Source organism: Ostreococcus lucimarinus, chromosome 2 (assembly GCF_000092065.1).
Source record: "Ostreococcus lucimarinus CCE9901 chromosome 2, complete sequence".
Lineage (NCBI taxonomy): Eukaryota > Viridiplantae > Chlorophyta > Mamiellophyceae > Mamiellales > Bathycoccaceae > Ostreococcus > Ostreococcus sp. 'lucimarinus'.
The window spans coordinates 118,162-134,970 of NC_009356.1; the positions used below are offsets into that span (position 1 = coordinate 118,162).

Consider the following 16,809-nt stretch of genomic DNA (forward strand, 5'->3'; position numbering starts at 1 on the left):
GCGCGCTTCGCGGCGCCGAGCGCGACGCGCGCGACGGCGGGTGATGCGAGTGACGCGCTCATGGCGCGCGCGTGAGGTCTCGCGCGCGTCGCGTCGCGGTGTGCGGCGTCGACGTCGACCCGAGGGTTCCGAAAGTCGCGACGCGCGCGTTCGACACATCGCGTCGCGTCGCGCGTTCGACACATCGCGCGCGCGCGCGACCGAGACGCGTGCGATCATGCCCTGCGCGCGCGCCGTCGCGCTCGCGCCCGCGCGCGCGCCGTGCGCGACGAAACCTCGAGCGAACCGTCGACGCGCGAAACCTCTCGCGCGCGCGAACGAAGGCGACGGCCTGCGCGAGGCGCTGAGCGCGGCGCAACAGGCGCCCGATAACGTCACCGAGCGCGACTTTTCGAATTACTACAAAGTTCTGAACTCGCAATCGCCCGAAGAGGCGCAGGAGGTGGTGGACGCGATGAGCGCGAGCGGCGAACTCACCGAGGGCGTCGTCGAGGCGGCGCTCGCGACGATGCAAACCGCGGAATCCAAGGGTGAACGACCGGAGATCGTGCAAGCGCTGAAGGGTGTCTTTGAATATTTGCTGGAGAGTTATCAGCGCGCGAACGCGCCGGCGGAGTTGAGTGTGATCGACGCGGTGGTGGCGAAGTTGAACGCGCTCGAGGAATCGGACGACGACGCGAAGGCGGAGGAGAACGTCGTGCTCGAGTGCGTGCGAGAGGCGAACATGGACGTGAAAGCGTTCGAGCAGTCGCTGGATGGGTTTTTGGTCGCGATGGAGGAGCAAGACGCGCAGTTTGACGCGCAGGTAAGAGAGATGCGCGAGAAAGGCGTGGCGCCGGAGCAAGCCGAGCAAATCGAGCAGCTCGTGTACATGCGCGCCAACGCCAAGGCGCAGATGCTTTGCATTCGAGACATCACGCAAAGAATCAGCGCGTGAGTGCGCGTCGCGCCGGTGCGTCTATGTGACGCGTGGGCGATCGAATCGGCTTCTGTATCGGTACCCGCCGTCGTTTTGTTGTTAATAAATAGCGTCGCGAGTTGTCGTCGTCCCGAGAACGCCGCGCGCGCGCCGCACACCTCGACGCCTCGGCATGGGAACCAGCGCGTCGAGAACCGCATCGAAAACCGCATCCATGTCCACCACCGCGCACGCGTCCTCGTGCATGACTCCGGGCGCCTCGCGCGCGCCCGAATCCCACTTCCAAATGTTCGCGCACGACGACGAGTTGGCCGAGCGAGCCTGCGCCGCGGGCGTCGTGCGAAGCGTGTGCGCGGTGACGCTCGACGAGGCCAACGATTGGCGCGCGCGGTGCGAAGCGGCTTCGTTGACACCGAAACGAGACGATCGAGCGACGAGCGAGACGGCGCCGAGGCGCGCGCGAGGAAATCGCCGCCGAGGGCGACGTCACGAGCGTCAGATCGACGCGGCGCGCGAGCCGACGACGGACGCGCGGGATAACGCGGATAAGCGCATGCTGCAAGACATCCTGCAAGACATTGAGGTCGTGGACACCGAAACGCTGAAGAGATCGATAGAGACCGATCGGTTGGCGAGCGCGTTTCGCGGCGTCGTGGACGCGCGGGTGAAGACGATGATGGACTTCGTCGTCGCGTGGTGCGACGAAGCGCGCGATTTGGAACGCGAGTGTCAAGAGACGTACGAAAAGACGTTGGAATCGACGATGCGCGAACACGAGCGCGCGTACGCACACCACGAGGACGCCACGCGGCGGTTTGACAAGCTCGCGCAGGTGAAAGACGCGTCATTGGAGACGCGAAAGGAATTGGACGCGACGTCGACTGAAATCGCTGGCTTGGTCGCGACGCTAGAGCGCCTGGAGCAGATGATCAAGACGAAGAGCGAATCCTTCACGTCGTACTTCAACTCGCAGATTACGTTTTTGATTCGGAAGTTTGCTGACGGCGCGATCGACGGCATGCGCGAGAGCGAAGTCGCGATCGCGGGGTCCGTGGGATCCGGCTCGATCGAGGCTTTGAAGCGAGACTTGCGCGAGTCGCCGCCTAAGAGCAAAATCGAGCTCGAATCCCCGCCGACGCCGCCGAAGCTGATGATCAAGCGTCGAAGCGCGAGTCCGACCCCGCGAAAACCACTACCGGTGGACGAAGGCGAGCTCGAGGAGGGAGAGATCGCACCGATCGAAAAAGGAGAGACGTCGGCGAGCGCTACGGCCGCCGCCGCGTGATTCTCGGCGAGGTTCTCTACGTACGATTTCCTCACTACAACATCGCTTTTTTTTCTTCGCTACTGTCCTACTGTACTGTACAACGATTTCCTCACTACAACATCGCTTTTTTTTCTTCGCTACTGTCCTACTGTACTGTACAACTTTGTCGTGCTACACGAAACATACTCCGATCGGTTGTTCGTATCATCTAAATCTACGCACGAGCGCTAAACTCAACGCGCGCGCGCAAAACGTTTCGGCGTCGACGGGCGAATCCTCGGCGAGCGCTTGCTCGAACAATGGTGCGCTCGGCGACGACATGTTCGGTACGGTGTCGACATCGATCACGATCATCTCACCGTTGTCTAAATTTGCAAACGCATTGACTTTCGCGTACCCTTCGACTTGTAACGCGTCGCCCACGCGTCGAGCGCGTTCGCGCACGAGCCCGACGACGCGTTCGGACAAGACTAATTTCGATTTGTCGATCGCCGATCGACCGTCGCGCGCGCGCACGCTCGGCGTGAACGCGTGTAATTTCCCGGGTTTGTCTCCGAAGACGACGATCTCGATCTCGATCCATCGTTTCGATCCGTCGTCTGGGTCGAGGACGATTTCGCCGTCGCCGCGAATGGAAACCTCCGCGGCGTCGAAGAATGGCTCGAACACGTACCCGCGCGCGGCGAGATTCGTGCCCTCGGGAAATTGCCCGCTCGCCATCGCCGCCGCGATGGACTCCGCGTACGCGAGCATGTCGTTGTCGTTCATCAATCGCCGCACGCCACCGAAGGACGACTTGGTCACCGGTTTCACGATTACGCCGCGCGCCGTCGCGCTCGCGCCGCCGAGCGACCCGACGACGTCCAACCAAAGACGCTTGGCCGATTCCGCGCGCGCGCGACCGCCCCACCCGCTCTCTTCCGTCGCCTTACTCACTAACGTCGCCGTCGGGACGAATCGCTTATTCAAACACCCCACCCCTACGTCTCGCATGTTCCCCAACGCCTTGCTCGTCGCCGCCTTGTCCGCGCACACGCGACTAGCGAGCGGACCGCATCCGGTGTACGCCGCGCCCGAGGACACGCACAGTTGTTGTAAACTCCCATCGGGTTCACCCACGACGCCGGCGTTGAACACGATGGCGCCCTCGGAGGCGGCGAGCGAGAGCAACGCGCCCAAACGCGAGACGCGCGGCGTCGCGTCGAACGCGAGCGCCGCGTCGTCGCGCGGCGGCGAAATCCATAAATACTTTTCTAATTCCGCGCGCACGCGCCGAGCGGTGGCGAAGCGCCCGAGGTCAGGCATGCGCGGCGGAACGTCCGCGGACGACCACTGCGCGGGATTCACCGCGAACGCGTACGGTAGCCGCCACGCCGGGGCGTCGACGAGCCCGTTTGAGTTCGCCGCGGGCGGCATCAAGAGCACGGGCGTGACGTCAATCGTCGGGATGTTTCGAAGCGTCAAGTATAAGTTACGCCCGGCGTAGCACGAACTCAGGCGATCGCCGCCCGACGCGGCGCCGCCGAAGAGAACGTACACGCGCATCGACGCCGAACTCGTCGAAGCGGGCGCGGGCGCGGGCGCGGCGACGATTTTCCTCGTCGACGCCTCGCGGCTCGTCGCGTTCTTCACCAAGTGTTCGATCACGGACTCCATGGACAGACCCACGGCCGCGGCGTGCACGAACATCTTCGACCACGCCCTCGCGGTTCCCGAGACCGGCGAATCGGAAAGCTCGACGCGCACGAAGGAGGTCGCCGGCGCCGAGGTCGAAGTCGCCGCCTCGTCTTCGTCTTCGTCTTCGTCTTCGTCGGCGTCGTCTTCATCTTCCTCGACGCCGTCGTACGCCACCGCGCCTTCATCACTCGCCGCGCAACTCACCAACCGCCCGCCTCGAACGTCGAAATCGCGCGACCCCGCGGCGTCCGCGAACGCGGCTTCCGCGCGCGCGCGAATCGCCGCCGCCACGAGACGCGGGTACCGCGTCGTCGATTCCACGTCCAACGCCACGCACGGCCGCTTCCGCGACCGCGTCGTCGACAGCGTCGTGACGTAAAAATCAAACCCCGCCGCGCCCTCGTCGCCGTCGCCGTCGTCGAAATCGCGCGAAGTCGCCCTCGCCGCCGCCCGCGCGCGTCCCGCGCGCGCGTCCCCCGTCGTCGCCAGCGCGCAATCCGCCCACGCCCCGTCGTCGCCGCGCGCGACGACGACCGCCTCGCACCGCGCCCCGACGCGCGCGTTCACGCACGCCGCCATCGTCGTCGCGTGCGCGAGCGCGTCCGTCCCCGCGCGCGAATCGCCGTCGCTCGGAAACACCGCGATCGTTTTCCGCCCGTCCGACGTCGTCGCCGCGCACCGCGCGCGTCGTCGCGCGAACGCGCGCGGTGCGCGCGAATCGCCGTCGCTCGGAAACACCGCGATCGTTTTCCGCCCGTCCGACGTCGTCGCCGCGCACCGCGCGCGTCGTCGCGCGCCGCGCGTTCGTCCGCTTTGGTGCGGCGCCCGCGCCGGCGCGCGCGCGAGCCGCATCGACGCGCGCGACGCGATGTGCGTCGTCGTCGAAAAAGTGCACTTTTTCGCCCGTCCCGAATGGATTCGCATTCACAGACGCGCGCGCAGTCGAGATTCCGGATTCGGCGCGCGCGCGAACGAACGCGACGGAGGCGTGCGGCGTGAGCGTGAGCGTGAGCGGGACCGTGAGCGTGAGCGGGACGTGATGAATGAAGGGCGCGTGTGGTGCGCCTGCAGAAATTCGTGACGACGCGTGCGCGACCGTCACGGGGTATGGAATTTAGTTTTCAACCAGCAATATTCCAAGCTCAGTTAAGACTTCACAGCTTTGGATATAACCCCATGCGCAAAGATGCGACGCGGGACGCGCGGGACGCGCGGGTGATGGGACGCGTGGACGCGATGGCGATTTCGAGGTTATGGGTCAGGGCGTGCGATGGGCGTCGCCGCGCGCGGCGCGCGGTCGCGCGCGACGAAAGACGCGTCGGTCGGCGCGAGACGACGACGACGTCGTGCGTCGCGCGTCGTCGTCGTCGTCGTCTCGCGTCGTCGTCGTCGTCGTCGCGCGCGTCGTCGTCGCGGGAAAACGCGGCGACCGACCGAACGACACACTCGCGCGCGGCGCCGACGCGCGCGACGAAGGTGGTGATTTTTTACCACGGGTAGAATAAATTGGTTGAATCTCCTTGAATGGAATATAAAAAGGGTTGTATGTGGTAAAAGGCAACAGACAAGCACCTCGTTCTTATACTCCGGAGCGTTCGAGGGACGACGCCGCGCGCGGCGATCGGGTGCGCGCGCGACGGGGCCGGGGCGATTTCGAGGTTACGGGCGCGAAACACGGCGCGCGCGACGGCGCGCCTCTCGTGCGCCGACCGATGCGTCGCGCGCGCGCGAACGGTCGCGCGCGGTGCGTCGACGCGCGACGCGCGCGCGACGCGACGCGCGCGCGCGATACCGTCGAGCGCGCGTCGATGGATCGCGCGCGCCGTCGACGTCGACGCGCGCGCGCGTCGACGACGCGCGCGCGGCGCGTCGGCGTCGGCGTCGGCGCGACCCGTAACCCGCAAACGCGCGCGGCGACGTCGCGAATGCGTCTGGGGGGGGCGCGCGCGACTTCGCGCGCATACTTACCTGCGCCGAACTCTATCTGATCATGAAGGGGTAGAGTTGCGCGAATCCGTGGCGCCTTGCACTTCGCGCACACGTATTCGCGTCGTTCGTCGCCTAACGGGGCGAACGGGGCGACAATTTATTCCAGGGTGAGACCGGCGTTCGCGCTACTCGCCATCGCGAACGTCGTCGGCGCCGCGCGCGAGTGTGATTGTACGGGCGTGTGCGTGATTACAGATGATTACAGACGCGTCGCGCCTATCGTCGAGGCGCCGGGATTCTCGCGCCGCCGCGCGCGCGACCGCCGCGCGCGCGACCGCCGCGACCTCCATCGCCGCGCCCGCCGCCGCCGCGCCCGCCGCCGAAGCCTGCGAAACTGCGAGCGAAACTCGAGGACTCGATGAACGCGGCGTCGGCGTCGCTCAGCACGCGCGCGATGGCGTCCACGGCGCCTCGCATATCCGCCGGTAGCGCGTCTTTCGGTCGCTCGACGCGCATGGCGAACGCTTTGTGCAAACGTAAGCGCAATACCGTGATCTGCGCCACCGCGCGCAAGGGCACGCGAAATCTCAACCAATTGTCCACGACCAACAACGCCGACGGCGGACCGTCTCTCGCGCGCGCCTCGCCGGTTTCGGGATCGATTTGCGGCACGTCTGGTTTCACCGTGAGCGTGGAGCACACGAACACGATCGCCGCGGCGGCGACCAACGTGCACTCGCGCACTTGCACCGCGTGAGGGCCTCGAATGAGTTCGTCGAAGCACGCCAAGGTGGCAATTTTTTCACCCGATTCGTTGAGCTCGCCGAGCGCGCTCACGTCGAGTTTGCCGTTGACGCTAAACGCGTGCACGCGCACGCGCTCGCCGCGAAGCGTTGCCAACGTCGGCGCTTTGCACTTTGGTAAAAATCGTCCCACCAAAGGGTACATGCCCACGGCGAGCACCGCGCGCACAAGCGCGCCGGATGACGAGTTTGCGCTCGCGCTTCGCAAATCTGAAATGATGCCGCGCTGAATCAACGCCGTGATTAATTGCTGTCGCATGCCCTTGATCATGTGCAGCGTCGACGGCGACAAAGAATTCGCGTTCAAAAAGTACCTTTCATTTTGACGCCCATCGCGCTGAACTTGCTCCCACGCCATGTACGCCTTGGTCACCGCCAAGTGATCGCTCCCGCCGCCGGCTTCGTTGGAAAACGCCGCGCGACTGGCGTCGCCCGATTTTCGACCGTCGGCGGAGATGATGAAGGGCGGACGATACGCCGCAGCGCACGCGACGGTGAGAATCGGATCGAGAACGCCAAACAGAGCGGCGTACAAGATCATCTTCCCCACGCGCGGGTGCAACGGAAGCTCGCCGAGATGGCGGCCGAGTCGCGTGAGGCGCTCCTCCTCCGTCAAAGCGCCGATGTCCTTGAGCAATTGCACCGCATTGTCCGTCGCTTGCGCCACAGGGGGCTCGACCGCGCGCGCGAGAAACCCAGCCGTGCTTCCCGGCCCATCGTCCACGACGCCCGCGCCGCTTTCGGCCAACACGCGCACCTGCAAGCACAGCTCCTCGAGCGGCGACCGCTGCATCTCGGGCAACTGGTACTGCGCGAACGAGTCGTACCGTGAGGTGGAGTACACGCGATAGCACTCGCCGGGACGCACGCGACCGGCGCGACCGCGTCGCTGTTTCGCACTCGCTTGCGAGATCCAAGCCGCCTGGAGCGTAGAGACCGCAGAGTACGCGTCGTAACTCTTTTCCTTCAACCGCCCGCTGTCGATGACGAAGACGACGTCGTCAATCGTCACCGCCGTCTCCGCGATGTTGGTGGAGAGGACGATTTTGCGCAACCCTTTAGGTGGACGTTGGAAGACTTTTCGTTGATCCGCCGGGGCGACCATGGAGTGCAAAGGTAGGACGCTCGCCGAGTGACAGACGTTGTAATCCGCCGTCAACGAGTCGCGAAGTTTGGAGATTTCGTCCCAGCCGGGCAAAAAGACTAAAATCGCGCCCTCGGATCCTTCGTCGATCGCGCGCTCTTTCATGATCCAAACGATCAAATTGTGGATTAAGTCCACGTCCACCTCGTCTGGATCCACGGAGAGCTGGTAATCGCTCAATAGAAGCGCCGACTGCTCGTGACTTCCCGCGTCTTCGTTTTCGTCGTCCACGCTTCGCAACGCGTCCGCGAGCTCGACGTGTCCAAACTTATCCGCCCAATCCGCGGCGTTGCTCCCGTCGGTGCTTCGCATCGCGGGCGACGCTCCTAAACCTAAAAGCTGCGACACTTCCATCTGTCTTCCCTTACCCGCCGCCGCCATGAGCGCGGTGGCGCCCGTGGAGTGCGCGACGTTTACGTGCGACAACCCGCTCGCAGAATCTGTCTCGCGCGCGCACTGCATGAGCCAATCGAACGACTCGTCGGTGTCCTCTAAAAATGCTCGCATGATTGCCTCGCGCATGACGTCCACGCTCGCGCCCGAAGTGGGTGCGCGCACTCTCGGTTCGCCGCCGCCGCCTCCGCTCGCCTTCTTCGACGTGTGATGCACGCCGCCCCATCCGATCATGGGCAAGATATCTTCCAGGTGATACTCATTCACCGGATGCGTATAACCTGGCACTGAAATCACCGGACACCCACCAAAGTATTCGCTAAACAAATCTTCGCGCATCGTCGCCGACATCAGCACGAGCTTTAGGTGCGGATGCTTCGGAATCACGCCCTTCAAAATGATGGTTAGGAAATCCGCAAACAAATCTCGCTCGTGCAGCTCGTCGATGATGATATGCGTCAATGACTCGCACAGCTTATCCGACGCCTCGCTCGTGAGTCGTCGCAACAGCACGCCGGACGTGCAAAACAACAACGAACAATCCGCCGAGACCCGGCTTTCCAATCGAATCTGGTAACCGACCGTGCTCTGCCCGATGCTCTCCCCGCGCTCGTTCGCGATGCGCTCGGAAACCGTCATCGCGCTAATCCTTCGCGGTTGCGTGCACACGATCGACGCCCCGCGCCCGTTCGCCCACGCATCGTCCAAGACGTACTGCGGCACCTGCGTCGTCTTCCCGCAACCCGTCGACCCGGCGACGAGCACGACTTGATTCGCCCGTACCGCGTTCAATATCGCATCCTTAAACTCCCGCACCGGTAACTGTTCGCGTTTCGTCTGTATCGCCGCCAACGACGCATCGCTCGCGATCTTCGCCCGCAAGCGCGCCGCTCGCGCGTTCGTCGCCTCTTCGCCCTCGCGTCGACCTCGCATCTCCAACGCCGAGTTCCCATACCCTCGCTTCTTCCCCTTCCCTCCCGCGTCCGCCACCGCCGTTTCCCACGCCGCGTCCATCGTTCCGCTCACGCTCGCTCGGATCTCTTCCTCGCTCTGCGGCGCTCGCTCAAAGTATTGTTCCATCGCCGCCGTCGCCCGGCGTCCGACGCCTAAATCAAACAAATCCTCCGCATCCTCCGGCACGTACGCGTCCGCCTTCGTCACGTGCACCCTGCGCTCCGCGCCCTTCCCGTACGACTTGCTCTTCAGCCCGATCTTCTTGCACTCGGCGTGGACGACGGCGCGGAAGTGATTATCGACGTCGGACGGGAAGATGAGTTCCGTCTCGCTCGCGTCGCGTCGAAACGCGTCCAGGGCGTCGGTGATGTGAATGCGCGCGAGCTCGCCCACGGGGCGCACGAACGTTCGCGAGGCGCCTCGACCGGCGGCGCCGGGAGGGGCGCGACCGCGGCCTCGACCGCGGCCTCGACCGGACATTCGATGCGATGTCACGGCGAGGCGCAATGTGAGGTTTGTCGAATCTGTCTGAACGCGTCGGTTTCTTGCGTTGCAATGGCGACTATATCGTATATCGTGTATATCGTGTATCGTGTATATCGTGTATATCGTGTGCATCGCGCGTTCACGTTATCTGTCTTCGTTCATTCTCTCCTGGATGTTGTCGCGCGCCCAGGCGGCGTCGCGGCGAAGCGCGTCGTCGGGCGAGCTCGCGCACTCGCTTAAAAATTGATTCCAAAACGGCTTTTGCGCGAACACCGGACCGACACCGCGGAAACAATTGGCGATGTCGCCCAACACGCCCACCATGGACCGCGTGACGGTGGAGTCGCAGTTGGGGTCCTTGGAGACGGCCTCGATGAAATCGACGACGAAGGGTACGTGCTCGCGAATACCGTTGAGCTTGGACGCGTCCATGGATTCCAGTTTTAAGCCTTGAAGAATACCCGCGTACGCTTCAAAAATACCGTTACGAAGCTCGTTGTTGTAGTCAACCATTTCCTCGTCGTCTGGGTTGGTGTTGGCTGATAATTGCATCGCGCTTTGCAACATGCCGACGACGTAACTGAGAAACTTTTCAAACGACGCGCCCGTCGCCAAGGCGAGGTCGCCGAAGCACGAAAGAATCGGCGGCTTGACGCTTCGGTGGAGCTTCTCGCTTCCCAGATCGCGAAGGAGCAAGTACACGATGGGTTCGCAGTACGGCTCGATCTTGTCGTCCAACGCGCGGCAAATATCGCCGACTACGCCCACCGTCACCGCGCACACTTGGTGCTCTTCGTGGTTTTCTAATCCTAACTTGACGTACGGGATGAAGGCATCCATGTACTTGATGAAGTTTTCGCCGACAGCGTAAGCTAACGCACCGACGGCGAGCATGGCCTCTTCATGCACCGTCGATGAACGGCAGCTAAACACGCTGAGGAACGCGTGCATCAAGCTGTCCGCGTGCGCGAACAACGTCTGCTCCTTGGTTTCCTGCGAAGCCGCGCCCAACACCTGGATGATGACTTGTAAGGTACCGCACAACAGCGCCTGCGCGTCGGCTTGCTTCTCGCGCATATCCGAACTCATCTGCTCTTGTCCAACCAACGTCGCACTGAGCTTCTGAAGCACGTGCGGGATGAGCTGTCCGACGGTGGGGTGATTCTCCTCCGTGGACGAGCGCAAAATCTCATTCATTGACTCGTAACACTCCATCTTCAACCCGACCTCGGCGTCGGGGCGCTCGCTCGTGATTAACAACGTCTGGATGATGCTCTGGAAGTACGGCACCAGCGCACGGCGACCGGCATCGCTTTGCGAGATGGCCGAAACGAGGTTTTGCACGGACCAGCACACCTTGCCCGCCACGTGCGGCACGTCCTTCAGCGACTCCATCATCGCCTGTAACACTTGCGGAAACGTCTGCGCGTCCACCATCGGGTGCTCGTCCGTGTGCACGAACTCGAACACGCGCCCGATAGTCCAAGCCGTCGTGTCCTTGACGTGCGTGCTATCGTCCTTGAGCGCCATCACGAGCACCGGCAGCGCCTCCTTCGCGATGCCCCCCAAGTTCGCCGGGTTCGGGCCTTCCAAAATAGCCCCGAACGCAAACGTCGCCGCCTCGCGCTGGCGCCACTCGCTCGATCGAATGTTCGCTTGAATGTAAGCCATGACTTGCTCCACCACCGGATCTCGCACGAGCTGCGCGACGAGACCGAGGCAAATGCCCCCCGCCATGGCGAGGTTCCACGCGTTTTCGTCCTCGTCTTGGTCGTCCTCCTGCTTCGTGAGCTGTTCGAGCAACATCGGCACCAGCGCGCCGAGCGCGGTGGCGATAAAGTTGAACATCTTCACGTCCGTTTCTCCGCACTCGATCGCGTCTTGACGACCGATCTCTTCCTCGCAAATCGTGCTCCAAAATTCAATCGCTTGCAAGCCGACTTCGCTTTGATCTTGCTTGGCCGCCTTCACCGTCAACTCGTACACCGCCTCGATGTACGCCGCCATGTACTCGTAGTAATTCTCCGCGATCCCAACCAACACCTCAAACGCCGCGACGCGCACGCGCGCGTCCTCGCACGTCGTCGCCTCGCACACGCACTGCATGATGAAGTCGCGCTCTTGCGCCTTTTCAAAATTCTCGTGCGCAAAGTACAACGCGTTATTCAGCGCTTGCGTCGCCGCCAACCGCACGCCGACGTCCGTTTCCCCGCGTCCCATCGCGCTCACCACCGCCGTGAGCACCCCGTTCACGTCCGCTTGTTCCAAATCGTCCGCGTCCACCTCCTCGCACACGTACCCCAGCGCCTCCAGGCTCGCCTGCTTCGCGCCCGCGTCGCCCCCTCCCTGCGCCCCTCGCTGCAGGCTCGGTATCAAATCCGGCCACGCCTTTCGCGGCACCTCCGCGCCCGCGATCTTCGCCACCACCTGCGCCGCGACGCTCCTCACCGGCGCCTCGCCGCACGCTAAACATCCCCACGCCGCGCGTTTGATCTCCTCTCGCGTCGCCGCGTCTCGCGTCATCCATCGCTCTCGCAGCTCGCGCCGCTTCGCCTCGTCCTTCGCGTCCAGCGTGTTCTTAAGGATCACGCCCGCGAGCTGTCGCGTCGCGAGCGGCGCGCTCGCGCACGCGAGCTCGTCGACGAGCGCCTTGGCGTACGCGCCGGCGTCGGACGCCTCGGCGTGTTTGAGCGCATCCTCGGCGGCGACGCGCGCGGCGACGTCGGGCGACTGCGTCGCGGCGAGGATGGGCGTGATCGAGGTCATCGTCGGCGTCGGCGCGAACGCGCGAGGGCCGACCGCGCGCGACGGTGTGCGGCGCGCGCGATCGATGCGATTGCGCGCGAATCGAAAATCATCAGCGTGAGCTCAAGGGTTAGTATTACGGGCTAACAGACGCGGCGGGCGCGGAAGACGCGCGCGACGGCGCGCGGCGCGCGCGATCGATGCGATCGAACGCGAATTGAAAATGAATGATTTTCAGGGTTACACCACTGCGGGCTAACAGACGTGGCAGCCGCAGAAGACGCGCGCGAGATCGCGGACGACGCCGCGCGGCCCGAACGCGTTGCGGTCGTCGAGAACGAGTCTGGGAGGACCGGACGTGCGAAGGGCGTCGACGCGCCCGGCGCGGACGTCGGCGGCGAAGGCGGCGATGTCTAAGACGTAACGCACGCCGGAGTCGTTTCCAGAGTCGAGCGCCTCGTAAATCTCCGTCAGACGCGACACGGGTAAAATTTCCAACTCGGGGACGATGCCGTGCGCGGCGCACAGATCCATCACCTCCTGCGTCGCGCGAATACCGCCGATCGCCGAGGCGACGATCGGGCTGTTTTCGCCTCGCACGCCGCGCGCCACCATGCCCGAGACGAGTCCCGCGTGTAAACCGAGCACGACTTGTTTCGCGCGCGGGCGTCCGCGTTCGCGTTTTTTGAGCAACTTTTGAAATCGCAGGTAATCGTGCGCCACGGGCACGGTGTTCAAAATTAAATCCAGCGTCCCTCGCGCGCGACGCATCGCGTCCGCGTCCTCCGAGCTCGCGAACGCCGTCGCCCCGCATCGACGCGCCAAACTCCTCTTCGTCTCGCTTCGACTGAAGACCACCACCTCCGACGCGCCCATCGCGCGCGCGATCTTCACCGCCATGACCCCTAACCCCCCCAATCCGACCACGCCGACCGCGCTTCCCGCGCCGACGCCGTATCGCTTCATCGGATCGTACACCGTCACCCCCGCGCACATCACCGGTCCCGCGGCTTCCATCGGATACGCCTTCGGCACTCGAATCCCGAACCGTTCGTCCACGACGTGATGCGTCGCGTACCCTCCCATCGTGCGCCCTCCCACCGGCCACGTCCCCGCGCGTCCGTGCTTATCCTCGTCGCCGTACGTCCCGACCATCCCCCGCGCGCACCGATGCTCGTCGCCCGCGCCGCACGCCTCGCACGCCAGGCACGCGTCCACGACGCACCCCACGCCGATTCGATCGCCGATCGCGAACCGCGTGACGCCGTCGCCGATCGCGACGACCTCGCCCGCGAGCTCGTGGCCCGGCACCGCTGGATACTCGGTCGCGCCGAGCGCGCGCCGCAGGTGCCCGGCGGCGGCGTGCACGTCGCTGTGGCACACGCCGCAGTGCGTGAGCTCGAGCAGGACGTCGCGCGCGCCGAGCGGGCGACGGTAAGCGTCGATCGGTTCGAATCGACACTTCGCGTCGCGCGTCGCCATGCAGACGCACGGCGTCGGAGGCATCGCGACGGAACGATCGACGCGCGGTGATGTGGCGCGACAGCGCGACGCGCGCGATGGGACGACGCGGACGAGGCGACGGGACGACGACGACGGCGCTCGCGGACGTCGTCGACGCGGTGCGCGAGCGCGAGCGAGGCGCGCGGAGGCGCGAAAGCGCGGCGAATGAATGGATTACGCGTAACGGTCGAACGAAGACTGACGACGACGCGACGACGCGACGACGCGGGCGCAGGTGGCGAGGAGCTACGCGAGGGATAGATCGCTGTGTGTGTCGTTCGCGGCGTGCGTGGGGGGCGTGGCGGCGTACGCGGCGCATCAGACGGGGAAGGATGAGACGCGGGCGTTCGCGCGAGCGATGCGCGCGGCGGCGGCGGCGGCGGCGCCGAGAGGACGCGAAAGAAGCGCGATGAAACGAGACGAAGGCGCGACGTCGACGTCGACGGCTGATGAGGGTGGGACGGCGTCGAGCGCGTCGACGGCGGTGACGGCGACGGGGGGGTCGGGGGAGAAGAAGAAGAAGAAATCGACGCCGAGACGGAGATCCGCGGCGGCGGTGGACGCGACGTTCGCGAGGCGATTGAGGTTTTTGCTCGGGATCGTCGTGCCATCGTGGCGAAGCGAGGAGGCGTTTTTGTTGCTCACGCAGTCGTGCGCGCTCGTGTCGCGCTCGTTCATATCGTTGCGGATCGCGGAGAAGGGAGGGGACGGGATGCGCGCGGTGATGGAGCGCGATTGGCGCGAGGCGTCGTCGGTGCTGACGGACTTTTTCGTCTCGGGCGTCGCGGCGTCGGTGGTGAACTCGGCGCTCAAGTATTTGACCAATAGCATCACGACGTGCTTTCGCGAGCGGTTGACTCTGTACGTGCACGACGCGTATTTGTCGCATCGAGCGTATTACAAGGCGGCGGTGCTTCGACACGGCGACTTGGACAACGCCGATCAACGCGTGGCGGAGGATTTGCACCAGTTCTGCGCCACGACGAGCGATTTATACGCGCGAACGTTCAAACCGCTTTTGGATGTGATTTTAAGCACGTCTCGAATGGCGCAGACGATGGGATACTCGGGGCTCTTCGTGTTGTACGCGTACTTTGGCCTCTCTGGCGCCGCGGTGCGAGCTTTTTCGCCGCCGTTCGGCGAGTACATCGCGCAGACGCAAAAGCGCGAAGGCGAGTTCCGCCGCGCGCACTCGAGGTTGATTCAACACGCCGAAGAAGTCGCCTTTCTCGACGGGAGCGCGCGCGAGAAGGAAATCTTAAACAAATCGTTGCACGAGGTGACGACGTGGAGTCACTTTTACTACTACTCTCAATTCAAGCAGGGCATCGTCGATCAATACGCGCTGAAATATTTTGCGTCAATGATCGGCTGGCCCGTGCTCGCGGTTCCGTTCATGTACTCTGACTTGAGCGCGAGCGAGATCGCGGCGAGGTACAAGGAGAACGACACCCTCATCAAGAGCGCGAGCGGCTCCATCGGAGATTTAATGTTGGTGTACAAAAAGCTCCAGCGTTTGGCTGGGTTCACCGCGCGAGTCACCGAGCTCATCGAGAGCGTAGACTCCGTGTCCGCCGAAGCGAGCACGGTTCAAGTCGCGGGCGAGGACGATGGAATCCACTTCAAAGACGTCACCGTCTACGCGCCCGACGGCCGATTGCTGGTGAAGAATTTGAACTTGGACATCAATCCGGGCGAGAGCGTCTTCATCACCGGCGCGAACGGCGCGGGGAAGACATCAATCTTCCGCGTTCTCGCCGGCCTGTGGCGCGCGGCTTCCGGCAGCGTCGTTCGCCCGTCCCACGGTTTGGCCACGACGGCGGACGGCGACGCCGCCATCTTTTACGTCCCCCAGCGCCCGTACTTGGTCTCCGGTACGCTTCGAGACCAAGTGATGTACCCGCTGGCCGGCGATGACGAACGCGACGACGAAGTGCTGGAGTGTTTGCAGCTCGCAAACTTGATGAAAGTCGTGGATGCGAGCGAAGGCGGTTTGAGCAGAGTCGAGCACGATTGGACCGACGTCTTGAGCGGCGGCGAAAAGCAACGCATCGGTTTGGCCAGGCTGTACTTCCATCGACCCACGTTTGCCATCCTGGACGAGGCCACGAGCGCGATCAATCCAGACGAAGAAGGTTTGCTCTACGCGCACATAGAAACTCTCGGCATCACCGCGTTCAGCATCGCCCATCGCTTGGAGCTCAAGCGCTTCCACGCCATGCACTTGCACTTGGCCGCCGACGGTTCGGGGCGTTGGTCGCTCAAGAATCTCCGCCGCACGAGCTGGAACCTCGATTCGATGAACTCTCTCACCGACAATCTCCGTCGGTCGATCTCGTTGCCCCAGTGAAATATAATTGTAAAAATACAAAATCGATCCGCTACGCGTTTCGATCGCTACGTCGTCGCGTCGTCGTCTATCCCTCGTCATCATCGCCCTCCACCAATTCAAAAGCCGCCAGCCCGTGCCCGTGCCCCGCGAACGTCTCTTTCTCCCCCTTCCCCGTTCGTTTCCGTTTCCGCGCCCCCGTTTCGGGCGTCTTCCCGTCTTCGTCGTCGTCCGCCGCGCGCGCCCTCGCGCCGTCGCGACACCCCGCGCACAAATCGAACGCGTCTCCCCTCAGCTCGCACACGACGCACGACCAGCGCGCGCGTCCCGGCAGTATGTACAGCCCGCATCCATCGCACGTGCGCGGGAGCTCCCAGACGTCGCCGCGATCGACGCGCGCGTCGGCGACGCCGATGGTTCGTTCGAGCTCGGCGTCGAACGACACCGCGCGCGCGCGCCGCGGCGCCGCCGCGCGCGACGGCGCGGCGTCGAGCGCGCGCGCCGCCTTCGTCGCCGTCGTCGCCGCCGCGCGCGCGTCGCGCGTCGCGCGCGCGCGGACGACGCGCGTCGACGCCATCGACGCGCCGCGCTCTGACGGCACTGCGCGTCGCGTCGCGCCGCGCGTCGTCGTCCGCGCGCGACGCGCGCGCGCGCGCGCGT

The 16,809-nt window shown here is 64.3% G+C and overlaps 8 protein-coding genes across 8 annotated transcripts; 3 read left to right on the forward strand and 5 right to left on the reverse strand.

Moving 5' to 3' along the window:
• Nucleotides 1-217: 217 nt before the first annotated feature.
• Nucleotides 218-937, forward strand: OSTLU_14107 (predicted protein; the record flags this gene model as incomplete). Its single annotated transcript, XM_001416039.1, has 1 exon — nt 218-937. One exon carries the CDS (start codon nt 218-220, stop codon nt 935-937), a length of 720 nt encoding a protein of 239 aa, XP_001416076.1.
• A 196-nt stretch (nt 938-1,133) lies between these two features.
• OSTLU_92270 (predicted protein) lies at nt 1,134-2,204 on the forward strand (the record flags this gene model as incomplete). The annotated part of the gene is made up of 1 exon (XM_001416040.1): nt 1,134-2,204. One exon carries the CDS (start codon nt 1,134-1,136, stop codon nt 2,202-2,204), a length of 1,071 nt encoding a protein of 356 aa, XP_001416077.1.
• Nucleotides 2,205-2,265: 61 nt separating this feature from the next.
• On the reverse strand, nt 2,266-4,726 carry OSTLU_29883 (predicted protein). The gene has a single exon (XM_001416278.1). The coding sequence runs from the start codon at nt 4,440-4,442 to the stop codon at nt 2,391-2,393; it is 2,052 nt and encodes a 683-aa protein (XP_001416315.1). The 5' UTR covers nt 4,443-4,726; the 3' UTR covers nt 2,266-2,390.
• Nucleotides 4,727-6,068: 1,342 nt separating this feature from the next.
• OSTLU_36189 (predicted protein) lies at nt 6,069-9,065 on the reverse strand (the record flags this gene model as incomplete). Its single annotated transcript, XM_001416279.1, has 1 exon — nt 6,069-9,065. The coding sequence occupies one exon, from the start codon at nt 9,063-9,065 to the stop codon at nt 6,069-6,071; it is 2,997 nt and encodes a 998-aa protein (XP_001416316.1).
• A 651-nt stretch (nt 9,066-9,716) lies between these two features.
• Nucleotides 9,717-12,338, reverse strand: OSTLU_36086 (predicted protein; the record flags this gene model as incomplete). Its single annotated transcript, XM_001416280.1, has 1 exon — nt 9,717-12,338. The coding sequence occupies one exon, from the start codon at nt 12,336-12,338 to the stop codon at nt 9,717-9,719; it is 2,622 nt and encodes an 873-aa protein (XP_001416317.1).
• A 234-nt stretch (nt 12,339-12,572) lies between these two features.
• On the reverse strand, nt 12,573-13,799 carry OSTLU_48780 (predicted protein; the record flags this gene model as incomplete). The annotated part of the gene is made up of 1 exon (XM_001416281.1): nt 12,573-13,799. One exon carries the CDS (start codon nt 13,797-13,799, stop codon nt 12,573-12,575), a length of 1,227 nt encoding a protein of 408 aa, XP_001416318.1.
• A 532-nt stretch (nt 13,800-14,331) lies between these two features.
• OSTLU_10028 (ABC(ABCD) family transporter: long-chain fatty acid) lies at nt 14,332-16,080 on the forward strand (the record flags this gene model as incomplete). The annotated part of the gene is made up of 1 exon (XM_001416041.1): nt 14,332-16,080. A coding segment is annotated over one exon (1,749 nt), but the record flags the coding sequence as incomplete, so codon positions are not given.
• Nucleotides 16,081-16,237: 157 nt separating this feature from the next.
• On the reverse strand, nt 16,238-16,726 carry OSTLU_29888 (predicted protein; the record flags this gene model as incomplete). The annotated part of the gene is made up of 1 exon (XM_001416282.1): nt 16,238-16,726. One exon carries the CDS (start codon nt 16,724-16,726, stop codon nt 16,238-16,240), a length of 489 nt encoding a protein of 162 aa, XP_001416319.1.
• Between the last annotated feature and the right edge of the window lie 83 nt (nt 16,727-16,809).

Coding starts and splice junctions, on each gene's coding strand:
- OSTLU_29883 (XM_001416278.1), bottom strand. CDS start 4,442: ATGGCGGCGTGCGTGAACGCGCGCGTCGGGGCGCGGTGCGAGGCGGTC.